The 26,188-nt window shown below is 61.6% G+C and overlaps 2 protein-coding genes across 8 annotated transcripts in view; one reads left to right on the top strand and one right to left on the bottom strand.

Moving 5' to 3' along the window:
• Positions 1 to 4,233: 4,233 nt before the first annotated feature.
• On the top strand, positions 4,234 to 12,988 carry MPND (MPN domain containing). 6 transcript variants are annotated; one of them, XM_047841728.1, is made up of 13 exons: positions 4,234 to 4,310; positions 4,422 to 4,711; positions 5,448 to 5,684; positions 7,441 to 7,573; positions 8,262 to 8,346; positions 8,516 to 8,612; positions 8,893 to 8,965; positions 9,046 to 9,122; positions 10,161 to 10,347; positions 10,473 to 10,543; positions 11,041 to 11,130; positions 11,815 to 11,907; positions 12,711 to 12,988. In XM_047841728.1, the coding sequence occupies exons 1-13, from the start codon at positions 4,304 to 4,306 to the stop codon at positions 12,795 to 12,797; spliced, it is 1,527 nt and encodes a 508-aa protein (XP_047697684.1). In that variant the 5' UTR covers positions 4,234 to 4,303; the 3' UTR covers positions 12,798 to 12,988. The 6 variants fall into 6 exon arrangements, 5 of the variants coding, with proteins under 5 accessions (XP_047697684.1, XP_047697704.1, XP_047697713.1 ...); XM_047841748.1 differs by having other exon boundaries at positions 10,179 to 10,347; XM_047841757.1 differs by having other exon boundaries at positions 10,266 to 10,347.
• A 255-nt stretch (positions 12,989 to 13,243) lies between these two features.
• SH3GL1 (SH3 domain containing GRB2 like 1, endophilin A2) overlaps positions 13,244 to 26,188 on the bottom strand; it is a 30,899-nt gene continuing 17,954 nt past the window's right edge. Inside the window, exons 1-10 of one of the 2 annotated variants that reach the window (XM_047841786.1) lie at positions 20,401 to 24,644; positions 18,440 to 18,508; positions 18,063 to 18,135; positions 17,022 to 17,165; positions 16,545 to 16,678; positions 16,298 to 16,456; positions 15,887 to 15,990; positions 15,264 to 15,388; positions 15,101 to 15,157; positions 13,244 to 14,622 (exon numbers count right to left, since the gene is read on the bottom strand). In XM_047841786.1, the coding sequence (XP_047697742.1) occupies positions 14,426 to 14,622; positions 15,101 to 15,157; positions 15,264 to 15,388; positions 15,887 to 15,990; positions 16,298 to 16,456; positions 16,545 to 16,678; positions 17,022 to 17,165; positions 18,063 to 18,135; positions 18,440 to 18,508; positions 20,401 to 20,721 (1,383 nt within the window). In that variant the 5' untranslated portion in view covers positions 20,722 to 24,644 and the 3' untranslated portion in view covers positions 13,244 to 14,425. Of the gene's footprint in view, positions 14,623 to 15,100; positions 15,158 to 15,263; positions 15,389 to 15,886; positions 15,991 to 16,297; positions 16,457 to 16,544; positions 16,679 to 17,021; positions 17,166 to 18,062; positions 18,136 to 18,439; positions 18,509 to 20,400; positions 24,645 to 26,188 lie in introns of those variants that run through there. The other variant, XM_047841794.1, reaches the window with a different exon arrangement.

Genomic DNA, 26,188 nt, shown 5'->3' on the forward strand with positions numbered 1-26,188 from the left:
TCAACTGAGCCACCACCTGCTGAGCCACCCAGGCATCTCCAGTTTTAAAAAAAATGTATCTAAGGGGCGCCTTAATATCTATTAAGGGGCGCCTGGGTGGCTCAGTCAGTTAACCTTTGGACTTAGGCTCAGGTCAGGATCTCACAGCTCCTGAGTTCCAGCCCTGCGTCTGGCTCTCTGCTGTCAGCACAGGGCCCGCTTAGGATCGCTTAGGACCCTCTGCCTCCCCTCCCTCTTTGCCCCTGCCCCCCTCCCCCAAATAAACATTTTAAAAACTCTTTGAAGCTTTTATTTAAATTTCAGGAATATTAGTTTCAGGTGTACCATATAGTTATTCAACACTGCCTTCCGTACAACACCCAGTGCTCATCAGGACAAGTGCACTCCTTTGTCCCCATCACCTATGTCACCCATCCCCTCCCCCCCCACCTCTCCTCTGGTAACCAGCTGTTTGTTCTCTGTAGTTAAGAATCCCTTCCCTCCCCTCCCCTCCCCTCCCCTCCTCTCCTTTCCCCTTCATTCTTTTTTTCAACGTTTTTATTTTATTTTTGGGACAGAGAGAGACAGAGCATGAACGGGGGAGGGGCAGAGAGAGAGGGAGACACAGAATCGGAAACAGGCTCCAGGCTCCGAGCCCTCAGCCCAGAGCCCGACGCGGGGCTCGAACTGCCGGACCGCGAGATCGTGACCTGGCTGAAGTCGGACGCTTAACCGACTGCGCCACCCAGGCGCCCCCCAAAAAAATTTTGTTTAAGCCGTCCATTTCTTGGTTTGCCTCTCTCTCTCTCAGCGTCATCCATGAGGGTTGGAAACAACTTCCAAATTCCCGGTACTGTTAATAGTTTGCCCTCTTCCCATGAGCCACCAGAAGTACAATGTTAACTGCAGGTGAGTTGCTTTCCATCTGTTTCTAGTTTGCTGAGAGTTTTTACCAGGCATGGGTGTTGAGTTTTGTCCAGTGCCTTTTCTGTATCAGTTGAAATGATCTTGTCGGAGACCTTTCTTCCTTAGTTTGCGCGTTAGTTTCCTGTGGCTGCTCTGACAAATTACCTCAAGCGTGGAGGCTTAAAACGACACAAATGTATTTCGTGGATCTCACAGAACCGAAATCAAGGGGTTGCCAGAGATGCATTCTTTCCTGGAGGCTCAGAAGATGACTCGATTTCCCTGCCTTTTCCAGTTTCTAGAAGCTTCTTGGGTTCCTTGACTCATGGTCCCCTTTCTCCATCTCCAAAACCAGCAAATACAGGCAGAATCCTTACATCACATCACTCCGAATTTCTTCTGTTGTGACTACTGTCGTCTGCTTTTAAGGACCCCTGTGATGGCATCGCCCCCACCCAGCCAATCCAGGCTAATTTCTTTATCTTCAAGGCAGTTGATTAGAAATTTAAGTTCCATCTGCACCTTAAATCCCCTTTGCCATGTAATCTAACACATTTACAGGTCCTGAGGATTAGAATGTGAACATCTTTAGGGAACCGTTATTCCACGACCACAGCCTGTTAAATATGATGGCTAACATTGATGGATTGATTCCTGAATACTGAACCCGCTATGCATCCCTGGAGTAAACCCCACTCAGTCATGGTGTGTAATTCTTTTTATATATGGCCAAATTCTACTTCCTAATATTTTGTTAGCGATTTTTTGTGTGTGTGCGTGCCTGTAATCATGAGGAATACGGTCTGTCCTTTTCTTTCTTTTTAAAATGTTTTTGTATCGTCCTCATCTGGTGTTGGTTTCAGGGTAATGCTAGCTTCATAAAGTGAATTGGGGGGTGGGGGGCGCGCGCCTGGGTGGCTCAGTCGCCTAAGTGTCTGACTCTTAATTTCAGCTCGCCCTGGGAAGGGATCTGCGCTGACAGTGTGGAGCCTGCTTGGGATTCTCTTTTCTCTCTCTCACTCTCTTCTCCTCCCCCGCTTACGTACGCACTCTCTCTCTCTCAAAAAAAATTTAAATGAATTGGAAAATGTTCCCTCCTCTTCAAGCTTCTGGAAGACATTTTTTTAAAAAAGTGGTGTTAATTCTTTGAATCTTTGGTACAATCCTCCATGTGGGCACGGAGATTTATTTTTGAGGAGTCTTAAAATTACAAATTCAATTTCCTTAATCATTAGAGGGCTGCCTGGACTTTATACACATAGCAAAAAATAGCCTTTGCAATCCACTCAAGAGCCGTGTGACTTGGCAATCTTTTCATCTGATGAACTAATAAAGTTAATAACAATGCCTGCCATAAAGGGATGCCATAGAGGCACCTGGGTGGCTCAGTTAGTTGAGTGTCTGATTTCGGCTCGGGTCATGCTCCCGGGGTCCTGGGATAGAGCCCTGCATCAGGCTCCACACTGGGCGTGGAACCTGCTTGGGATTCTGTCTCTCTCTGCCTCTCCTCGACTAGTGCTCACACTTGCTCTCTCCCTCAAAAATGAATATTAAAAAAAAAAAATTAAATTTAGTTAAAAAATTTTTCAAAAGGGGGTGCCATAAATGGTTAATAAGGTCACAGCAGTTTGTTTTAATTGTATTTATCAAAGGCAATGGGAGCCATAGAAGGATTTAGAGTAGGGGAGGGAGGTGGTCACAGTTGCATTTTGGTAAGATCCCTCTGGGGCCAGTGTGGAAGGTGGATGAGGTGGAGGCTGTGTATAGAGGTCTGAGGCTCAAGGTGATGACCAGGGCCCAGCTGGGAGGAGGAGGTCCGGTCCAGGATTTGGGGAACAGAGTCAAAGGAACGTGGGCAAGGACATGGGGGACTAAACTGAGGTCAAGAGTCCAGGGCTGCTGGGGCATGCCCAGTTGGTGGCTGGACCTGCGGTGGGGGGTGTCTGTGTGGGGAAACTGCAGCAGGAGGCGTGGGCTTGACAAAAAAAGAGTATTAATTCCCATTTGTCCAGCTCTTAATTCTTGTGATGCCCCATTCGTTAACAACCTTGAGGGAGTCATTATGATCGTCCCCATGGTGAAACAGAGACGCGGAGCCACTTGGCCAAAGTCACAGGGCTGGGATGTGGTGGACCAGGATCTGGAGCCAGGTCCGTTGATTGCAGACCACCGTCCCATAACATCCTCCCCTCCCCCAACGTCCCGTCCCCGCTTTCAAACTGGGAGGAGTACACCGGTCCGGGGTTGAGCCGAGCCCGTAACTCCCAGCAGTTTCGGAAAGGCCCCACCCCCGGCTTGCAGCCCTGCCAGGGCCTGGGGACTCCTAGTCCTGGGAGGTGCCGCTGCGCCTCAGAGCAAAGGTCTTGGGCCAGGGACCAGGGACAAAGGACGGCACTGAAACCGATCCGCGAACACCCAACTCGGCTCCGCCTCCGACAGCCAGGCGCGAGGAGGCGTGGGAAGTCGGGGGGCGTGCCAGCCTGAGGGCACGTTCTGACCCGGGATCTGATTGGCTGGCACAGGACCACACTCTGCAACTGAAAGGATACGTGAGGCCCGGGGGCTCCTGTGATTGGCCGAGGGCTACGCGTTTGGCGGAAGCAGCGGTTTCACATTGATTGGCTGGAGGGAATCCCACGACTGCTGCCTATTGGTTGAAGTTTAAATGACCCTCCTATAATTGGTTGTTGGGCTCCGCTTGGGCCCAACCGTGGAATCGGCCCAGGGGAATGGGAGTTAACCCTTTAGAGACTGACGTCCGGCTCAGGCGCTTTATTTATTTTTATTATTACTTAAATTTTTTTTATTTTTAAAGTAGTCTCTACACCCAACATGGAACTCGAACTTACAGCCCCGAGATCAACAGGCGCCTGCTTTACGGACTGAGCCAGCCGGGCGCTCCGCCTTGGGCGCTTTAGCCCTTCCCCATTCGGCCTGCAGCCCCAGGGCGCTGTGGCTCGTTCTCCGGGGGTTTCTCCCCTGGTCTCCACAGCTGAGACTTCTGGTCCCTCAAGTGTCCCACCCCGCCCGGTTCTAGTGAACTGAGTCCCCCGCGCCCCCCAGCTCCGGGTCTAAATCCAATAACAGGCCGCCCCAGTGGAGCCACTAGTTCCCCGAAAGCGAAAGGCCCGGGGCCTCAGTTTCCCCGCTTGGTAGGTTGCCACGCGCCTCCCACGGAAGGTGGCCTCGAGCCTCCGTTTTCCCGATGGTCCCGGAGGGATGACTCCCCGGCTCTGCCCGTGGACAGGCGCGAGGCCTCCGGGTCCCGGCTCGCGCGGGCAGGCCGAGCCCCCCTCCCGCCCCCAGGCTGGGGCCCCTCCCCCTCGGGGCGGAGCCGTGTCACGTGCCGGGAAGAAAGAGCCGGCGGCGCGCAAGTCGCACGGGGCGCAGGGCGCGGGGCGCTTGGGGCGGAGCGGCCATGGCAGGTACGGCGGGCCCGGCTGGGGGTCCGGGGGGGGGGGGGGGGGGCGGGGTGGGGTCGAGAGGCCGGGGCGGCTGGGGGCGCGCGGCCCCTTGCAGCTTGTCGCTGCCCGCAGCTCCGGAGCCGCTGTCCCCGGCGGGTGGCGCGGGCGAGGAGGCACCGGATGAGGACGAGGACGAGGCAGAGGCCGAGGACCCCGAGAGGCCGGCTGGAGCTGGCGGCGCGCGCAGCGGAGGCGGCGGGGGCGGGGGCGGGGGCGGCGGCGGCGGGGCCGGATCCGGGGCGGGCCCGGGGGGCTGCGGCGGGCCCGGGGGCGCGCTCACCCGGCGCGCGGTCACGCTGCGGGTGCTCCTTAAAGATGCGCTACTGGAGCCCGGCGCCGGGGTGCTGTCCATCTACTACTTGGTGAGCGTCCCCTACCCCCCATCCCGTCCGGCTGGGGCAGGAGGGGGAAACTGAGGCCCAGAGCTCTCCTCCCACCGGCCAAGCCCAGGTGTGGGGAGGAGAAATTGAAACAAGCATCCAGACCCAGCACGAACCCTTCTGGGCTGCAGGGCATCGTTTACCAAACAGCCCATTCCACAGAGGAGAAACTGAGGCTCGGAGAGGACACCACCGCTTTCCTGGCTGTGTGACCTTACTCAACCTCTCCATATCCTGGTTTCCTCATCTATAAAATGGGTTTTTATTTTTCCTGTCGCGGGGTTGTAGGAGGGTCAAAGGAATACAGCGCCCAGCAGGCAGCCTGCTACACTATGCTTTACACGTTTGCTGCTGTTTCCTTGGGCCTTGTGAGTGGGGGCAGTTCATGAATGGAGCACTTGCTGTGTGCCAGGCTGTGTGCTGTGTGTTAGGGACCAAGCAGGCCCTGTCCCTGCCCTTTGGGGGCTCACGGTCCAGTGAGCGGGTGGGCAGACACAGAGCTGGGCAGTTTTAATCTAGGCTGATGAGGACTGACTGTGGACATACAGGGACCGGGAGGCATGTAAGCTGGTCAGTTTCCTGGGAGGGATGCTGTGGGCAGAAGTGGGTGCCAAGCTCCGGGGAGCAGGGCGGGGGGGGGGGGGAGTCAGGGAGGACTTCCTGGAGGTGGCTTGGTGGGTACCAGGGCCTGGGTGCAGCCAGGCTGCTGTTACTGCAGGGGAAGAAGTTCATGGGAGACCTACAGCCCGACGGGAGGATCGTGTGGCAGGAAACGGGACAGGTGTTCAACTCACCCAGCGCCTGGGCCACCCACTGCAAGAAGCTGGTGAACCCAGCCAAGAAGTCCGGCTGTGGCTGGGCCTCTGTCAAGTACAAGGGCCAGAAACTGGACAAGTACAAGGCGGCCTGGCTCCGGCGACACCAGCTGCACATTCCCACGGCTGCTGCCGATGAGGTGAGTCCCTCAGCCTCCTGAAGCGCTGTTGGATAAGGAGTACCCAGAGTGAGCACATTGGAGCTGGGCCCTGTGGGATGACCAGAAGTTTGTCAGAGCGAGGCGAAGGGAGTTTTCAGAGGGAGCCAAAGACCGCAGAGCCGCGGAGGTAGGAAGCCACACAGCGCTTGGGGAACCATGATCAGTGGATACAGCCTGAGGCTCACGTGTCTTAAGCAGCTGAGGGGACTGGAGACAGTGGCAGGGACCAGATGGGGGAGAGTTTCTAATGCTATGATAGTAATAACATCTTTGAATATTCACCAGCTGGTGAGCTTGGCCTAGGGTCGTCTCTGGGTGCTAATTCTCCTTCGTATGTAAATGAAGATGCTAACAGTATCCGTATGTATCATGTATGTATATCTTGCTGGCAGATCGGACATCTGCAGGGCCGATGTCAGGCTGGAAACAGGCGGGGAGGACTTGGGCTTTTTCCCTGAGGTGGGTGGGAGCCCAGGAAGGCAGAGAGGATGGGCAGACCTGACTCAGGTGCCCACATGCGCCCCCTGGTGGCCGCCGTCTGGCACAAAGACTGGGGGGTGGCCCGGGTGAAAGTTGGGGACGAGGATGCAGGTGACAGAACCTGGTCCGGGCAGGAGATGATGGGGTGGACCGGGCGGACAATTGATGGATCAAGAAGCGGGCAAGTTTTGGCTGATTTTGAAAGTGGATCTCACTGGATTTGCGGTTGCATCAGATAGATGTTGGTGTTAAGAGATGTTTTGTTCCGAGCAAGTGGATGGATGAGGCTGCCATGGGGATTGGGGAGGATTGGGAGACAGTCAGGTGCGGCGTGGTTATAGAGCTGAGTGGAGGTGCCTGGGAGCACCCCCGCCGCCCCCCCCCGCCCCCCCGCCTCTCCCCCGCCCCCCCTGCCCCCCCCCCCCCCCCCCCCCCCCCCCCCCCCCGCCGAGACTTCCAGGATCAGCCGGACGCTGAGTCTGGAGCTCAGGGGAGGCTTGGGCTGGAGATAGGACTGTGGGGGTGGTCAGGCCAGAGACAGGGTTCCAGTCCCAAGAGTGGAGGAGACTGCCCCGGAGGGGAGCAGGTAGGGAGAGAAGAAACCCGAGGACCCAGCCTGCACACCGGGGAGGGGTGGGAGACGGAGGGGACTGGAGAGATGGGAGGGAAGCTGGGTCCCTGGGGCGCTCCCAGAAGAAGGAGCCAGGACCAGCCGGACCCTGCGGCGAGGAGGAAGAGTACAGAGACCATGTGCCTGTTGGGTTTTGGACACTGAGAGGTCACCCCAGCAGGGGCAGGTGAGGGCAGATCAGGAGAGATTATTGAGAGAATCTGGTAAAATAATCCCTATAAGCACTTGCTTGCTCAGTGAACGGATCGACAGGAGGTGTGCTAATTGCCTTGCAGGCATTATTTGATTTCACCCTGATGCTGTCCCTGTGCGCTGGAGGTCATTAGCCCCTTTTTTACAGATGAGGAGAACAGAGCTCAGAGAGGTTAGGGCGCTTGCTAGAAGCTGCACAGCTTGTAAAAGCGGAGGAGAGGTTTGAAACTCCGCCCGGCAGCTGCTGGAAGGTGCTCAGATCTGAGCGGCACCAGGACCTCAGGCCGCCTGTGCTCACTCGCTCCCTCTAGTGGGCCCCTGGGGCAATGGCAGGACCCTAAGGCCAGCTGAAGGTCTGAGTGGAACTTGGTGAGGAGGGTGGGTGGTACCCAGCTGAGGGTCCTGCCACCCACCCCGCCCTGCCCCCACCAGAGCCCGGCCAGCGAAGGGGAGGAGGAGGAGCTGTTGATGGAGGAAGAAGAGGAGGAGGTTCTGGCAGGGGTCTCCACTGAGGACAAGAGTCGGAGGCTACCTGCCAAGGGACCCTTGGAGCCTGCGCACCCAGGTGAGAGGCTTAGAGGAGGGCAGGAGGCGGGCAGAACTCGGGTGAGGAGGTGGCTGGGGGGGGGGGGGCAGATCTTGCGTTTTTCTCAGCACTCCCAACATGCCTGGCGGACTTCCTAGTTCTACTGCCTAATTTCTTTCTCGCGGCCTGACTTCTTTTTTTTTTTTTTAATGTTTATTTATTTTAAGAGAGAGAGAGAGATCGTGAGCAGGGGAGGGGTGGGGGGGGGGACAATCCCAAGCAGGCTCTGTGCAGTCAGTGCAGAGCCTGAGTCAGGGCTCAACCCACAAACACTGAGATCATGACCTGAGCCGCAATCAAGAGTCTGGTGCTCAACGGACTGAGCCCCCCAGCGCCCCCCACCCCCCTGCCTGGCTTCTTAAGCTCTAATGCTGGATTTCTTGGTCCCATGGTCCGATTTCTTCACTATGCTGCCTGATTTCCACGCTCCCCTATAGGATTTCGCTGCCTCAGTGCCTGGTTCCTTTGGCCCCCTGCCTGGTTTCCTGGGGTCCTTCCCTGATTTCCTAAGCCCTTCCTCTGGTATTTTAATCTCCTTTTTTCCAGTTTGTTAACCTGCCACCTGATCTCTCTCTGGAGGTTTTTTCTTGGGCCGCCTTGTCTTTGTTTTCCACTTCTGGGCTGGGAGGGATTGAGGCTGCCTTTTCCCCCCTCGCCCACTCCACAGAGGCCGTGCCCCCTGGGAAGCGGGTGGAAAACAAGATCCGGGTGCCTGTGCGGTATTGCATGCTGGGCAGTCGAGACTCTGCCAGGTCAGACACACCCTGTGCCCGCCACACCCCCGCCCCCAGGTTTCACTAGCTCTTGCGGGTGTGGGGGGGGGGGACCCAAGGCCTCACACCCTCAGCGCTGGCTCTGGGGGCCGGGGGAGCTAGCTCGGGGCTGAGTTCCTGAAGCTGCGGGACCCTCTGGCTCCTACAGGAACCCCCACACCCTGGTGGAAGTAACATCCTTTGCTGCCATCAACAAGTTCCAGCCGTTCAACGTGGCCATCTCCAGCAACGTGCTGTTCCTGCTGGTGTGTGCCCAGCCGTCACCTTGTCCCTTGAGGGCCAAGGGCCAGACCTGGGCAGGTGGCTGGGGCACCTGGAAGGGGTCCCTGGGAGGTTGGCCCTTATGAGGGCAGGGACCTTTTCTGTTTTGTTCACTGCTGCTAAACAGTAGGCACTCAATCAGTGAACGAAGGAGGAGGCCGATGGGGTGGTCCCGGCACATTGCAAGGGCTCTGGCCCCGAGGAGAGGCGCTTGGGGCTGGGCCGCCGCCTGAGCCGCTCTTCTGGTGTCCGTCCCCTCCCCAGGACTTCCACAGCCACCTGACTCGAAGCGAGGTCGTGGGGTACCTGGGGGGCCGCTGGGACATCAACAGCCAGAGTGGGTATTTGGGGCCAGGTGGGCAGGGGGGTGTCTGGGGCTGGGGTTGATGTCTACACCTTCTCTTCGCCTCTGCACAGTGCTCACGGTGCTGAGAGCCTTCCCCTGCCGGAGCCGGCTGGGGGACGCGGATATGGCGGCCACCATGGAAGAGGAGGTGAGGGGGCACGGGGGGCCAGGGCGTTGTAGGGAGGGCTCGTGTGGACACAGCTGTCCTGGCTACCCTGTCCCGGTGGCTAGTAGTGCAAAAAACGAGCGTGCGGAAGAGTGTGTGTGAGCGCCCGCCCCGTGGCTGTGACCCTGTCCGTGGTCCTGCTTCCTCTGCGCAGGTGGCCCCGCCCTCTTTACCCCGAGCCCCGGTTTCCAGGCCGTGCCTGGCACGTAGGAAGAGCCCAGTGAATATTAGCTGCCATTCTCAACAGCGGTGTCCTAGTGGTGCTTTGTATGTGCCTGGCGCTGTGCAACGTGCACCACACCCACCTTCTGGCACCGGCAGTGACCCATGGGGACAGGCGAATAGGTGCGGCTTCTGCACGCACGTCTCTCGGCCCGCCTCTTTCTTGCTCCTTACGCCAGCACTTGCCTCTGCTTGCTGAAGGCATCCAGAAATGCCTGCTCCCGCCCAAGTGCACACACACATCCTCCTATCTGTTTAACTGTTTGAGTGCCCGCTGCGAGCCAGGAATTGGCGATACGGCCTGCCTAAAATAAACGTTTGCTTTGTGACAGACGCATCTTTTTTTTTTTATTTTTATTTAAAAAAAAATTTTTTTTTCAACGTTTATTTTTTTGGGGGGACAGAGAGAGACAGAGCATGAATGGGAGAGGGGCAGAGAGAGAGGGAGACACAGAATCGGAAACAGGCTCCAGGCTCTGAGCCATCAGCCCAGAGCCTGACGCGGGGCTCGAACTCCCGGACCGCGAGATGGTGACCTGGCTGAAGTCGGACGCTTAACCGACTGCGCCACCCAGGCGCCCCGACAGGCGCATCTTTTTATGTATTTGTTGACTGTTCCCCCTCCCCTGGCCTCCTAGACGGTGGGGGCGGGCTCTGTCTTGGTGCCGCTGTGTCCCCAGGCCAGGCACACGGCAGGCACAAATTAAGTGCTGGCCTCGAATGGGGATGGGATGCGGCAGGTGCGCTGGGAGGGGTGAGCGCGCACGAGGGCTGGGGGAGCCCCCGGCTCTACTGCAGCCTCGCCTGTGCCCCCAGATCTACCAGAGCCTGCTCCTGCGGGGCCTGTCCCTGGTGGGCTGGTACCACAGCCACCCGCACAGCCCCGCGCTCCCGTCGCTGCAGGACATCGACTCGCAGATGGACTACCAGCTGCGGCTGCAGGGCTCCAGCAACGGCTTCCAGCCCTGCCTCGCCCTGCTCTGCGGTAAGGCCTGGGCCGCGCGCGTGCGCATGCGTGCGTCCTGCGCGTGCGTCCGTGTGCGCGCGCGCGTGGCGCTTCGGGGCCGCCGACCCCTCCAGGCGGTCGCCACTCTCGCTGTCCTCCCGCAGCCCCTTACTACTCTGGCAACCCGGGCCCCGAGTCTAAGATCTCCCCCTTCTGGGTGATGCCGCCCCCCGAGGTAGGCGGGGCTGTGGGGGGAGGGCAGGGTCGCGGCGCTGCGGGCCAGGAGGGGCCTGTCGATGGTCCGTGGCCAGGACTCTGGTTCTGGTCTCATTTAGGGGATCGGGGACCTCCGTTTCCCCCCGTGAAATGGGACCATAACCGTCGTGCTGTCCCGGGCTCCCGAGAGGGCCTGGATGTTGAAAAGGCGCGGGCATCACGTGGAGCCCTTGATACTAACACGGCCTCCCTCCCCAACTCTGCCGAGTGCCATTCCCCACATCTGTCCCGGGGTCAGAAATCGGGCTTGGGAAGCCATTCCCGGGTGCGTGGCTCGCTTGGCGGCCTCTCTTGCTGGGGGCAGGGCCATGCCACTTCCGGAGTCGCACTGCAGCCTTCCGTGGAGGATCCACGTGGCTCTGAACCTGGTCGCAGTGTGATTCTCTGACTGCTGGCCCAGGACGCATCCCCTCGTGGGATCGGAGGCTGGGCGTGACTGGCTCGTGTCCCTGCCAGCAAAGGCCCAGTGACTACGGCATCCCTATGGACGTGGAGATGGCCTACGTCCAGGACAACTTCCTGACTAATGACATCCTTCATGAGATGGTGAGCTCACTCCCGGGTGGGGCGCACAGGGCCCCTGAGAGGGGCGGGTGGGGCTGAAGGGCCCCGCTGGTCGGTGGCGAGACTGGAGGACTCAGGGTGGCTGAATGCGCCACGTCGGGGCATAGGCCAGACTCCTCGTCCGGGGCTGAAAATCACCTGTGGCTTTAGGCTCAAGTCCCTGATCCTTGCCCACCTGCTCCCCCTACCTGGCCTTGCTGTTCTGGAAGTTACCGGAGGTGCCCCCGCCTCGGGCCTCTGCACCTGCACTGATTCTCCAAATGGAGGCACGTGAGGGGACTTGAGGTGGTCCCCCAGCTGTTTTTTAGTGTCAATGTTTCAAGTGGCGTTTGAAAAAAGCTAGTTGGTCACACCTGTGGGATCCCGGATACTGTTTGGATGAGGCTGCGCAAGGGGTCCGGGTCAGGCTTGTGCGACACTCGGGGCCCTTCCCTCTCACACACTCAGTGTGCCTCCCTCTGCCTGGGGCTACTTCGGTGCCCCTCCAGGGGCCTCCTGCTGAGCTCCCTGGTGGCACTCCTCAGTGGGTGGTCTCCCTTGGGGTCCTGGGCGCCTACGTGCCATATGGGACTGAAGCCCCACAGGCTGCCCACCGCTGTCTCCCCGGCACCTGGCACGGGTGGGGGGGGCGGGAGCGAGGAGTCCCATCGGCCCCCTGTCCCCCAGATGCTGCTGGTGGAATTCTACAAGGGCGCCCCTGACCTCGTGAGGTTCCAGGAGCCCTGGAGCCAGGAGCACACGTACCTCGACAAGCTGAAGGTAAGACTCGTGTCCCCTGTCTCGTGCAGACTCCGTAGGAAGACAATGTGGGGGGAGCCCGTGAGAATCCACCCGCGGGCGGCCTGAGAAACAGTGTCCTAAGTTCCGTGTTATTTCAGCTGGGTGTCAATGCTGCCAACAGCCTTGTTGGGTCACAGCTGGGGGGTGACAGTGACGGGGAGAGCTATTCAAGAGCAGCTAGAAAGGGGAGAACCCGCAGGCCCTGGGCCGTGGGGATGGAGAAGCCACACTGGGCCCTATGTCACGGCATGGGCGCCCACCCGAGCGCACAAGGGGCCGGGGTCCGATTCAGAGCCTCAAGCGCCGGCAGAGCTGAGGCGAGCAGAGGTCTCTCCAGCTCGCCGGCCCTGCAGCCAGTGGGACGCTGAGGCGCTCGGCGGCCTCGGGGGTGTCTGACTGGCTTCCTGCCTTGTAGAGAAATGCAGTTTTGCACGTTTGCTTGTTTTGCTCAAACTTCAAGAGTGACCAGAGCTTCCGGCTGCCACGGGTCACTTCCACCCCATTGCTGGGCTGGTGGGGCGGGGGGCAGCCCCCGGCGCAGAGGGTGTGAGAGCCTAGGCAGGAGGCAGCTAGGAAGAATGTAGGATTTGGAGTGTGCAGATAGTCCTCTCCCCAAACCCAGAACATTCCGTGTGAGCGGGCCTCCTCATTTAAACATAGAACTTTGTCTTGGGGACGCTACCGTGTGAGTCGGTTAGGAGAGCCTCTGCCCGGATGGAGGGGAGCCGGTGAGGCCAGGACCACCGGGCACAGCCCTGAGGCACCAGCCCTGCTCCTTTCAGATCTCCCTGGCCAGCAGGACACCCAAGGACCAGGGCCTGTGCCACGTGCTGGAGCAGGTTTACAGCCTTCTTAAACAAGGGAGCTGAGGCCCCGCCTGCCAGGGCCTGGAGGGGGCCTCTTGGTCAGACTCTGATTCCCCCCCCCCCCCCGCCCCCGTGGTTTGGGCTGAGGGGGACTAGGACCAGGGGGTTCTCTTGGGGGCTGTGCCGCTCTGTTCCTGTGCAACTTAGCTGTGCGGTGGTTGGGGCACGGATAATAAAAGACAGAAGCAAATAGCCTGGGTGTGTGTCTCACCCTGGGGGGAGGGGGAGCCCCCTGCACTCGTCCCTGAGCACATGGGCTGCTGTCTGGGCAGCGGTACAGGAGGGGACGCTCCGAGCGCCCATGTTGCAGGCTTCTGGGGCTGCAGGGACATCTGGAGGACATGATGCCTGTGCTGGTGGCTGGGCAAATGACTTTTCCCCCGGCTCCCCTGGACACTCACAGAGAGCCAGGGAGGAAGACCCACCCTGCACCACACGAAGCAAGAGGCTGTAGAAAGAGACATTTAATACTTAAAAAAAAAAAAAATCAGGATTACATTTCGATCTGCCGATTGTGGCCCAGGTTCCACCGCTCATGTCTGCTGGGAGGTCTGTGCTTCCCCCATGTAATGGCAATGAGGGGGCCTCAGAGCCAGGTGTCCCCGGGGCCTTTGCAAGGTCGTAAGAGGAGGGGAATGTGATCCAGTCCCGAGGTCCCCTAGTTGCGCCAATTTTTGGGTCAGGCAAGAGAGGAAGTAGCTGCGGGGCTCGGCTCTGTTGGTCGGGGCGGCTGCCTGCCTTGGTCTGTCTGTAGGAAGATGGCTGGGGCCGCTGTCGGCGGTGGGGGCAGTGGCTGGCTTGGGATCGGGGAGGCGCCTGTGACCCTCCGCAGGGTGGTCCCAGGGGTCTGGGACCACCTGCAGGACAGAGGCCACAAGACTCCTGTGGTCCCGTCTGTGGTGCACACGTGTGCCGTGGGCACGGCTGGTGGTGGCGGTTCGTGTCAGAGGATCGTCCGGTGTGCTTATCTGGGGCGGGGCACCCTACACTTGGGAGGCGAGGAGGGGGTGCGGGGCAGGGTGGAGGGCACTGGAGGAGGGAGACGACGGCACCTCAGAGGCTGCTCCGAGAGGGCCGGCCTTAGGGGAACCCTGAGGACCCCAGGCTCATCTCTCCCCAGGGAGGCGGCATCCACGGGTGTGCCAGGGCCTGGGGAGCCCTGGAGTTGGGGCTGGGAAGGAGTGTTGTGGGTGAATTGAAAAGCAGGGTGGTGAGTGTCGGCCAGGGGTCCTGCTCAGAACCCCCATCTCCTCCTGTTCAGGGCAGGTCTCCTGGGGGAGGGGGGGGGAGGGGTGTGTGTGTGTGTGTGTGTGTGCACGCGCGTGTGAGAGTGAGGGGGCCCACCTGGAGTTACCCGCTCCTGGAGGCGTGGGAGGAAGTTAGTGTTTCTAAGAGCACCTTAGTGTTCGCCCCCTCGGGGCGCGGGGTCGGGGAGCGAAAATACTGCCCGGCCCCCAGACTGCCGCCTGGGGCGGGGACCGCGGGGTGGGGGGTGGGGGGGGCCCTCGTGGAAGCGGGCCCCTCCCCGACATCCAGCCCTGCTGGCCCAGCGAGGCCCGCCTTCCCCCACGGGGAGCGCCTGCGGGCGCCGCCCCGGCTGCAGAAGGCCGACGTGGACGGGGCCGACGCGGTCACTGAGGCAGGGGCACCAGCACCTCCACGTAGCTGAGGGGGAAGAAGCCCGACTGGCCGTGGAGCATGCCCTCGTACCAGTTCTCGTCGATCTGGTTGGTCAGCGTGATGACGTCACCCTCGTGGAAGCCCAGCTCCCCGGCGTTCTCGGGCTCGAAGTCGTACAGAGCCTTGCAGCTCGGCTGGTCCAGCGGGGCTGGGGGTGGGGCTTGCTCAGACCGCTGGCTCCTCCCCCCGCTCCCCGTCCCCCCCCCCCCCCCCCGGGCTCCTGTCCCCCGAAGGGCAGCTGCTCCTTCCTCCTGCCCGCCCAGCTTTGTCAGGAAGAACCAGGGGCGAGGGATGGGAATGGGCTCCACGAGTGGTCACCAAAACGCTCCTGGGAAGAGCTAGGGCTGCCCGGGGGCATCGGGGTGACAGAATGACCGTGCCACTCAGAGGGCCCGGAGCCTGCTGGACACTCACGCCGATGGGGGGGCGTCCCGCCTGGGCCCGGCGCCGAGTCCCCCCCCCCCCCCCCCCCGCCCCCTGAGACGGGCTGAGAGGACTGGCAGCAGGGGTGTCCACTCCTACCGGAGGAGGGGAGGAGGGGAGGAGGGAGGCCCTCCTGAAACGGACTAGCAGGACTAGCAGGCGGGGAGCATGTAAGGGCGGGGCCACGCCTGCGGGACACTCACGCATGCTCCTGCTGGGGGTCCGGATGGGCTTCTCAGAAGATCGGAAGGAAGACGAAGCTGCTCACACACAAAGCACAGAGGGGGTTGAAGACCCTGGGCGGGGCCTGGCTCTGCGGTTTGGGGGGGCAGCCGACTGGGGGGCGGCCCCCTCCCCGCTCCTTACCTGTGATCTTGGGCGCCGTGGCACAGGGGAAGCCCCCGTTGGACTGCTCGGGCTCCCCGAGGTCGAAGGGCTCCCGGGGCTTGGGCTTGTACTCCCGCTTGGGGCGAGAGGAGGCTTCCCGCATCCTGCGTGCAGGGAGGAGAGCGGGGAGTGGCCGGCGGCCGAATCCCGTGTACGCCGCCACGATGAAGGGACGCCTCGCCTCCCGCCTTTTGTACTGCTGCCCCCCGGGGCCAGGCCTGGGCGCAGAGGCCCGATGGGTCTAACCACAAGGCCCCCCGGTCGGTCAGCTCCCCCCCACCCCCGGCTTGGGCCCTTCTCAGAGGCTGCCGGCTGGCCAGGTCCTGCCAGACCTGAAGTCCCTTAGCATGCCCACCCTGCCTGGGAACATGGCTGCACGAGGCTCCCCTTCTCAGGCACTGGACTACGGACTCTCGGGAGACAGCAGCCCTGCCCTGCCCCCCGCCCCCCGTCCGAGGCCACTCCAGCCCTCCCCTCTGACAAGCGGGACAAGCCCATCAGGTCTTTCTCCTGGAACCTCCACCCTGAGTGCAGCCTCCTAGAAGCTGGTGGCGGTGTCCCGGGTGCCCTGAAAGACGGGCCCAAAGCAGGACGGGGCTCACCTTCGCTTGAGCTTGTCGGCCAGCTCGTCCAGGATCTGCACGGCCTGCCGGTGGTAGTCCAGCTGGGCATCCACCAGCGCAGAGAGCTGGCTCACCTGCTCGATCTGCAAGCGACCGACCGGCTGCTGAAGGGGAGGCTCTCCCTGTGACCCCGCCCCGCAAGGCCGCCTCTAAAGGGAGCCTCTCCAGAACGCTCCTGGCACAGGGGCCCGGCCCTCTCCCCATCTGCCTGACCCTACTGCTGCCCGTGGAGGTGCCCAGAAAGCTTTAGGGGGCTTGAAGGGGAGGGTGGCTGCCCCCTTAAGTCCCGGAGGCTCCACCTGGGCGCTGAACCCGTTGCGGGCGGGGCACACGTGACTCCGCCCACCGGCCCCGCCTTCCGGGCTCCCCCCCAGTGGGGCCCAGACGTACATCCGTCTCCAGGAGGTTGTGCATGCTGGTCTCCGCCACCTCCTTGGACTCTTCGAATTTCTCCAGGGCCTGGCGCAGCTCCTCATCGGGGATCCTGCCCTGCCGCTTCTTCTTGTAGTCGAAGTCCAGGCGGCGGCCCTCCAGCTTCTTCAGGTGGTGCTGGGGTGGGGGGTTGTGTGTGTGAACTGGGGAGCCACACTGGGCAGGGCGCGGTGGGGGTGGGGGGGACGAGGGACGCGGGCAGCACCTGGATCTCCTTCAGGTCTTTGTCGCACAGATTCTGCAAAGGGTCGATGAAATTCTGCTTGACTTCTATGTCCAGGGAATCTTTCACCTCCGCCAGGCGCTTCATGGACTCCCCGGCATCCAGCAGGGCGTCGCCTGCGGCAGAACCCGGAATGGGGAAGAAACTGTCACAGGAGGCCGCGGCCTAGGGGCCCAGGACACCCCAACTTCTAAAGTGTCCTCCCGCCCCAGGGCCCAGATGCCAGAATTCAGGAGCCAACAAGGGACCCTGGGGTCTGATCCTGAGCCCCAGCAGCCGGGAGCTGGCGAGGACGGGTGTCAAACAAGCCCCCACTGCAAGGACCGGCTTCCCCAGCATCAGCTGCGGCTGGAGGGCAGGCCTGCCAGTGGCTGTGGCCCTACAGCCAACACTCCGATCCTCGCTCGTCCCCACGGAAAACTCTGCAGCGGCAGGGAAGTGGCCTCCCGCAGCCCTCACCGAAGTTGGACTCGCCGCCCAGCTCCTTGCCGTGGCGGATCATGCACTCGCCCAGCAGGCCCTCTGACTGCGGGTAGCCAGGGTTCTTCACCTGCCCGCGGATCTTGGACACCGTGTTGAGCATCGTCAGCTTGGCCCGTGAGGCTGGAACAGAACAGGCTGGGTAGGCACGCGGCCAGTCTCGCTCACGAAGCCTGGAGGCCTGCACTTGACCGGCCACCGGCTGCTCCTCTCTGGGTTCCTCCTCTCCCCAGCACCCTTCTTTCTAAAGCACTGCCCTGGCCCAAGGGACCTCGGTTCCTATGCCTGCTGACAGCCAGGCTCTGCGAAGAAGCTCCTGCACAGACCTCCCCTTCTCTGCTCACCTCAGCCACAGAGGAGCCCTGGCGGGAGGCAGGAGGTGACCGGCTCCTCTGGGCCCTCCGGGCCTCCTCGTCCTGCGGCCCAGCTGTCATCAAGAAGCTGCCTTCCCTGGCCCGGGAGTAGCACCTCAGAGAAGGCGTGGGGGGCAGGCGCAGGTGCGCACAGGTGCCCCAGACACAGCCCTCCGCTGGGGTGGGGGGAGGGGAGCCACGCACTTCCCTCTGCCTGCTCCGGGCTGTCCGTGGCACAGGCCTTGAATGGACGTGACTGGTGTCACCGCGCGTCCCACACCCATCACCTCCTGCTATGGGAACCGGCACTTGGGTTGCCCTCAGGGAAAGGTCCCTGTCTCCCTCTCGGACTAGGGGACCCCACCTCGTGCTCCAAGGGTAGGCAACCGATTCCAACTGGTCTAGTGAGTTGGTTATGTGGAAAAGACGCTCTTTTCTGCTGGGACTGTCAGCCGTAAGGGTGATTTAAGGCTAGGACCGCCACGCAGAATGAGAGCTGCCGGATGAAGTGGACAGAAGTGCAGGACTGAGGACATCCCTTGGATCCTCGGGATCCAGCCACACACACAAGCTGCCCACCTGGGCATTTCAGTTCTCTGAGCTTGTACATTCCTCCTTCGTGCTCCAGTAATGGGAAAATTCCAGACTAGCTGGCTGGTACCCCTACCTGGGTTGGGCTGCAGGTACTCAATGGTTCTGGCCAGCACTTCTGTCACAGCCTTGCTGGTAACGTCCACCTTCTGTGAAGAGAGGCAGCGTGTGGGGGTTTTATAACCATCATGCACCGGAGGCCAAACCCGGAGCCCCTGGACAGCCCTCGCCCTGCTCCCAAGCCCCACCTGCCTCAGAGCCCACACAAGGGCCGCCCGCCGCTCGGAGGGCTGCTGGCCTCCCTGCCTACTGTGGTTCGCTACACGGGTCCCCCGTGGCTGGGGGGTCTGTCCATCCAGGAGCCCCACCCACAGCCCAGAAGTGGCGCTGTGGCCACGGGCACTTGGCAAACAGTGCTGAGCACCAGGCAGGGCGCATCACCTCCCCTGGTACCTTCTCCATCTCCTTGAAGTCCTCATCGAGCTTGGTCCCTTCGGCGCCTCCGACCTTCTCACTGACCAGCTGGGGGACAGAAGGAGGGAAAACAGTGTGAGCCTCAGAGGAGGGAGAGGCCCAAGGATGCTTTCCAGCCACGTCCACCACCAGTGGGAGCGGACTGAGGGGTCAGCACATCCACGATGGCTCCTCAGGATGCCGAACATGGCAGCTGATGGGAAGATGGGTGGCCAAGCAAGGCCCCGACTCCAAACCCACACCTTCAAACCCAGGGCTTTGCGGGGTCGGGGGGGGGGGGCACCTTCTGCTAGAAGGCAGAAGCCTTCCCTGGCCATGCCTACTCGAGTGCCCCCCACCCCCAGAGACCTGCCTGGGGCCAGCCAACAGCTGATGACGTCCCCTCATGGGGCTGAAGTGCTCACACGCAGCCAGTGATGCCATGGTTCAGCTCTAGGCATGGGGAAGAGGTTCACCAAAGCCTCTTTGCTCAGGGAACCACACACCTCCCTCTTCCCACTTTCCCTGCATTTCTGGGAAGGAATCTCGGGAACCCTGGGCCTGACACTTCCCTGATATGGATTCTCCCTGGGCGCCTCTGGGAAACCAACAGGTCTGCAGTGAGGAGGAGGTCCTGTGGTTGAACGGATGTGGGAACTGCCTCGTCTCTTTGCGGCCTCTGCCCCCCAAGCAGCGTCAAGAGGAGACAGGGCTGAGTGCCCCAGTGGGTCAGGGGCTTTCTACTAGGCTGAGCCTGGGAGTCCAGGAAGGGCCTGGGGTGCAGGTGAGGCCACTGCGGGGGGCGGGCGGGGGGGCAGGAAGGAAGCGGGCTGGTGCAGGGCCTGCCCCATGACTGCTGCCACCTGGAGCGGCTTGGGCCTTACGCCATCCTCCCAGGGACCTGGTAGGAGGGGCAGGGGCCACCCTCCTGCTTCTGCTAGCCACTCGGTAAGGAAAAGACCCTGGTGTCTCCCTGGGCGTTGATGGGGCGTTCCATTTTATTTCATGGGACGGTTTCAGTTCTTTTGATGATGATAAAACAGGACATTCCCAAATTCAGTGGTTGCCAGAGAGGGAAATGAGTTCACTGCCTGACGTGAGACCAGACTCTTCTGGTGAACTGGGAGGGAGCTGGAGCAACAGTGCTCAAAACCACACCTTCCGGGCCCCGGGTGCAGGAGGACAGGGACCCGGGCACGGGGCCAACAGGGACAGGTCTCCGGGGCAGGAGCCACATCCTTCCCCCCAGGGGAGGGGCGCGGGACGACCCTGCAGTCTTCCAGGGGTGGGGGGTGGGGGTGCCTCCCTTGGGAGCCCCCGGCTCCTCAGCACCACGTGTAGGGATGGGTTTTCCAGGCCATCCTTGCACCTGGGCACACAGAAGGCCATGCTGGAGGCACCCGGGCCCCTCCTAGCCTCCCTTCACCCTGCCCGGGAGCTCGGGGCTCAAATCCCTCAGGTAGCAGGTGACTGTCCCCTACATCCTTTCCCTCCAGGGCTCGTGGTCTTGGAACCAGCTCAAACGGATGAAAGCATGACAAGAGGCCCAAAGGCAAAAGGGGAAACCAAAGGAGCCCACGGCAACGCAGCATCAGAATCCGCACCTCTGCGTGTGGGCTCGCTGGGCCGCAGGCCGCGTCCAGTGGACAGGCCCCGAGGGCTCCACGGGGAAAGCCGGAAGCCATGTCGGTAACGAGGAGGCACCCTTGGGTGTGAGGAACGGGGTTTTCTAGGAACCACAGGCCTCCTGTCACTGAGCAGCCAGCCCCGGAAGCTCAGGGGCTGGGACGCTGTCAGGGTGGAGGGGGCTGGAGGGCCCCAAAGGGCCCGTCTGTGGGGAAGGCTGCACCCCCGACATTTCAGTGCTGCTCGGGAAAAGCGGACCCGACGAGAGCAGCAGACGCCATCACAGACAACACCTCCGCCTGTAAAGTCTGCGCCCCAGACGAAGAGGAGCTCACCTTCCGTGCTCCCTCGCTCGCTCGGTGCTCACTACAGCCTGTCCTCCTCCCATGCCTGGTGGGTCCGCTCTTCCCCTCCACGTCTGAGACACAGCCGGGGACTCCCACGGGCTCACGGCGTGGAGGGGCCGTCCCCCCGCTGGCCGAGCCCCGCCTGGCTGCGGACCCGCTCCTGCAGCGCGATGGCCGCGGTGGTGCATGGAAACCACAGCCTCCTGGGCCCCACCGATCACCAGCAGCGCTTCCGTGACGGCTGCCGCCGTGAAACCCATGCTGGCACCTCCCGGCGGCCAACACGAAGCCCCGCCCGGGCCAGAACATCTCCAGAGCTCTGCCTCAGTTCAGACACAAGCCTGTGCCCCACGTGCCCCCCACGAGCCGAGACTCGGTGGGACCTGGCAGCGGCCTCCGGAGGCGAGTCTCCGTGTCCACCTGCGCTCCTCGCTCACCTGGCCTGGCTCCGCCCGCACGGTGGGCCTCAGGCTGGCACTCGGGGACCGTGTCCACGGAGGGCCTGGGGTGGGGTGGGGTCTCTCCTGGGGGAGGCTGGGCGGCTGTGTCAACAAAGACCATGGCTGGGCCACCGGGCACCCGCTGTGTGAGTACCGTGCTCTGGGGCACCTCTGAGCGGTGAGGTTCCGGTGTCCATCTGCTTTAATGGTTTTACCAAGATTCCGCGGGCCACGAGCCGCCGGCCGTGAGCTACCCTTAGAGGAGCTCTAGTGCCAGCACCTTGCCAGGCTTCCGAACACCTCCAGCAGGAAGGAAGTTCCCTCTCTTCTAGTGGTACCTGTTCTGGAAATCGCACGAATGGACGCTCACCACGTGTCTGGCCTGATACTACTCCTATACTGCTTCTGACCTTCGGGAAGAGCATGCTCTGCCCCCAGCCCAGGTGGCAGGCACTCCAGGATGGGACGGGGATCTGTGGCTCCATGCCCCTAAGTTCAGACTGCAGAGGTGCTTGCCGCTGGTGATGGAGCAAGAGGCCCCGCTCCCTGTGCGCCTCCCTGCTCGCCCGACCCCCTCGCGCTGCTCTCCGGGCACTCCCGGGGCCCAGATCCCACCGGCCTTTCAATGATCGCATTTGCAAGGCTGTGTCCACAAGTGGCTGCATCAGGCAGACGGCGGCCTGTCGCAGGATCTTGTGTTTATCAGCAGCGGACCTCACGGCACCACCTGTGAACTGGGCACCTGGGAGGGGAGCGAGCTGGGAACGGAGCCGAATCCTCAGCCCAGAGCACCCACGTGACTTCCGTGGGTGGGTGCTGGCCTGTGGGCTTCAATACCAAAGACCAGTTGGGAAAGGGGCTGTACTTTCAAAGACTGGCGTTACTGTTCCAGAGTCTTGGCCATCTTTGGGGAGTGAGGGATCGGGACACTCGGGAGAGAAAGCGCGGGTATGCAGAATGATCCCCAGAGAGAACAGAGATGCCGTGTGCCATGAGCAGTGGTCAAGCGGAACACAGAAAGGCCAGGGCAGGGTCTTTCATGGGGGGTGGGGGGGGAGCACGGGGACAACTGTCCACACCGGCAGGCACATCTGTGTGAGGCCACTTGGTGGCAGCTGGGGAAGTGGCACGAATCCTGCTGAGTGGGAGGAAGCCAACGGCAGCCTCGTAACCGAATCATCTCTGCAAGGAAACCTGATCGATACACGTGACACGGAAAATGAAGGGGCCGATCTGCAGGCTCAGTGACCTGGGCAGATGATCTGCTTTGATGATCTAAGGGTTTAAGGGGGAAAAAAGGAAGAGGAGGCTGGCACAGAGGAGCGGGGAGAAGGGGGGACAAGCGGGGCTGCTCGGGGCCACACGGTCTCAGATGGGGGCTAACGTTTTCCTACTCGTGTCCTACACTGTGTCCAGCCACCTTGTGCTGTGGTGGCCTACTTGTGACGCTCAAGGACCACCTCCCAGGCTAACACTGGAAGTCACCTGACCTCTCCTGGCGCATGCTTCCCCTCCTGCCTCTGCCTAGCTGACTTGGTCCTGCCCATCTGTGGGCGTTAGGGTGACATTCCCCACACCATCCTCAGAGGTGAGGGCGAGCCCAGGGCCAGGCGTGGAGGGGAGAAGCTGCCGGTAGGCACTGCTGGAGAGCCCGAGCGACTGGCCTGGAATAGGTGATGGAAACAAGGGGCCGAGGGGAGCCCGGAGGGCCCAGGCCCAGTCACTCTAGCCCAGCCACTAGGGCTGTGGCCCTAGACTTGCCATCCTGAGGATCCGGGCCAGGGACCAGGCCTCCTGGCTCTCAGGTGTGAGCACCTGCTGCCCCAGTCAGTGACGGCTGTCAGGAGGGCGTGGACAGGCCAGCACTAGCTGACCGCCATGGTGTGATGAACTGTGTCTGCAGCAGGAAGAGGTATGGACCGGGCACGGGAGTCTGTCCTGGCCTTGAGGAGCGCCCCTCTGGCACGGGAGAGGAGACCGTCCGACGTAAGAGCAACGGAGAGAACACGGTAAGAGTCACAGAGGAGGTGTAAATACGCCCAAAGGGCAGCAGGACGTGGCCGCAAAGCCAGTGCTGTCTGAGCCGGACCTGAAAGGCCGGGTCCCAAATGGCAGGGCCAGGCCGGGTGGGCAGAGAGAGACATGAGTGAGAGGCCGGTTCGGGCCACGAGGGCTGCTGTTCCTGGACTACTAAGTGCCGGGCCCCGTATCTACTCAATGAGGACGCAGGGACCAGAGGGCCCATTTAACAGATGAGGAAACAAGGGTGACAGGCCGTGGAGCTGTTATGTGGAGACGGGAGCTGTGCTCAGACCCATGGGACCTGCCAGTCCGCCTACGCGGTGCCCTGTACTGGACGACTGGTGAGCGACAGAAGGGGGGTGAGGCCCGGGGCCTACACAGGGCCTCCCAGGGCTATGAGGAGGGGTCAGAATGCGGTGTGCACCAGGCCTGGACGTGGGAGGCCCCAAGAGGCCACAGGCAGAGCTGAGAAATTCCTGAGCCAGGGTGACTTCATGGGGAGGGGCCCGAGGACAGACACACTCTCTCCAAACCCCTTCCCACTTGGGCCGCCCTCCCTGCCGCCTCCTGACATCTGGAACGCTCTGAGCAAACGCGGCAGAGCGGCCCTTCTCGGGTCTTCTGTCTCATGACTCAGAACCACGGCACGCGCAGGGCGCGGGGCTGAGCTTGTCTGCTGCCCTGCCCGACAAGAAACTGCGGGGCTCCTCCAAGCTCTCCTTCCTCTTCCCACCCCACTGCGCCCCCACCTAGGGGCGCCGGCAGAGACACAGCTGGTGTCCTCTCTGCCTAACGGGACTCTCTTTCTGAAAAGGCGAGGTGAGCCGAGTGTGCTTCTGCAGAGGCGACGTGTGTGGTGCCCCGGCTGCCCCAGAGCCGCCTTCTCTCGATGTGTCCGTTCCCACCCAGAATCCTTCCGTGGCCCCCAGCGTGCCCGGGATACTCGGGACAGTTTCCAGAGGCCGGCCCCTCGGGGCCTTGTGAGTTCTCCAGAAGAACTGAAGAACCGCTAGCTGACTGGGGCGGAGCTCCCACTGGCTCTGAGAGCAAAGGTCACAAGACGCAGGGCTGGGCCACCGGCCCGGGGATGAGGGAGAGGTGCCACTGAAGTAGGGGCCACAGAAACATCATCTGTGCCCAAATGAACCTTCCCGCCCCTCGTGGGTGGAGCAGGAGGATGTGAAGACGTGTCAGCGACAGACTGAAGGTCTTGGCACCGAGCGACACTTTTATCCGTCGCAGGCGCTTCGTAAATATTTGTGCGCTAAGTCGCCACCCCCTTTGGTAAACCCCACGGAGGGAAGGGCTCCGACAAGTCAGAACTTCCTTAGGCGTACCGGGAATTCTGCAATTTCCCCGTACCCTTCGGGCTCAGGGCGCACACTTCCTCTCCTCCTAGAGATCAAAACTCAGTGTTTTCTCAACTGCAGCTTTTGGTGAAACGGAGCAGTGGAAGCGATCAACCAGGAAAAGTCTCCCGAGGTTATGTTCCACACAGAGGCTCCAAACTGGGCATGGTGGCCACCAGATCAGGCCCCGGCGAGCAGACACACACCCGCAGACACACTTCCGCACGCAGTATGGCAGGGCCTCACTGGGAGCCTAGTATTGGCGCCCGAAGACAGTGGCCTCTGAAAGCCGGGGCGTTCCCTCAGCAGAAGGGGCAGCAGCGGCTGAGAGGCTGGCTCAGAAGCAGAAGCCGGAGGCCCCCCAGACTGCTGGGACATGCCAGCTGCCGGTCTCCCAGCCAGACGGGACTGGCTGTCGTCTGGGGAAAGAGCCAGGAAAGCTGTGCAGAGGAGCCTGGCATGGGGGCCCTGGTCAGACCTGGCCTCTTGCCATCTGGACCCCTGTGGTTTTCTGCCACCTGCAGGACCGGCCGTTTAGGTCACGTCTCAGGCGGGCTCAAGCCTCCCACCTCCCTGTACCGCTTGGCTCCTCGAGATGAAGAGCAGGGCCCCCGGGCTGGCCCGGGAAGATCAACACTTTGCTGTCTGGAAGGCGGTGAGCTGAATGCCGCGTGAAGTCCCAGCTGCTGCTTCCCTGCCTGGCACATGCTGTTCAAATGACGGGGGAAGGCCCTGGAGTCACCTGTCTGGCTTAATCCAGAAGTCTGAGCTAGCCATGGCCACTGCACTGGGAGCAAAGCAGGAAGCGAGCATCGGGAAGAACTGACTGGAGAAGGAAGTGGCGAGGCAGACGGGGAGAATCAATCACTCAGGGACTGTCAAGGCGGAGAGAGTGATGAGTCAGGTGACGAAGCTCTGGGTGTCACTGTCCCCGAGACACAAGAGGGATGTCGCTGAGGCCTGGTCTTCAAGCCCTGACCTCTGCTTCTGCAGGCAACACAGTCCGAGTACCAGCCGGGAGAGGCTCCCACACGGCAGACGCCCAGGAAGCTGCCCTTTCGGCTCCGGCTAAAAGGATTTTTCTTCACTGACAGTGAGGTCGCCGCCCACCCTCCCCCACATGGTCACACGGCTTTCCTAATGAGGTTCACAACACCTTGGAGTCTGTCACGAGGTCCCTTCGTGCCCCCTCCACGTGCCTGAACCAGGCCTGCCCCCTCCCTGGTTCGGACTCTCCTCACCCCTTCCCTGGGACCCCGGGGAGCTTCCACACTGGCCTCCCTCCCTGGGCCTTGCTCCTGCCTCCTGTCCAGGACTCTCCATGAGCCAAGTCAGGGCCTGCCACCCTCTCCAGGCACCTGCCTGGGCTTTGCCTGCACCCCCAGGACTGCTTCCCTGCCCCCAGTCCATCATTCCAGCCTAACTGCTGGGGGGAGTCAGAGGCCCCAGCTTCAGTGTGATGTCCCGTTAGAGGCCCCCAGGCCCCCTCCTCAGAGCACTCTCCCTAACTCTGGATACCACGTTGGTCCCTAGCTGACAGCACACTCCCAGGGTGCAGGGACCGTGCATCTTGCTTTCTGCCCCAAGCCAGCACATTGCATGGGCCTGATGGATACCATCGGACTGGCTGGCCCCTCTTCCCACCTACAAAGGGTCGCTCTTGGACAGGACAGGGTCAGCATGGCGTGTCGGCCGCGCCCCGGCTGCTTCCCTTCAGGGCCGTCCCCACCCCCACCCACCCCCTATCCCCGCCTCCCAAGGAGGGGCTAACGAAACACAGGCCCAGTGGCACGGGAGGACCCGGAGGCCAAGCGAGGGGCCGAGCAGAGGCAGAATGGGCGCAGGCAGCTGCAAGTGCCGTCTCCTGTTGCTTCAGGGTCCCAGCCACCAAACGTACAGAGCTGGCCTCAGCCCTGCTTCAAGGAAGTGCCTGTCCCTCCCCCAAGGTGACTCAGCAGTCCTAGG

Source organism: Prionailurus viverrinus, chromosome A2, assembly GCF_022837055.1.
Source record: "Prionailurus viverrinus isolate Anna chromosome A2, UM_Priviv_1.0, whole genome shotgun sequence".
NCBI lineage: Eukaryota > Metazoa > Chordata > Mammalia > Carnivora > Felidae > Prionailurus > Prionailurus viverrinus.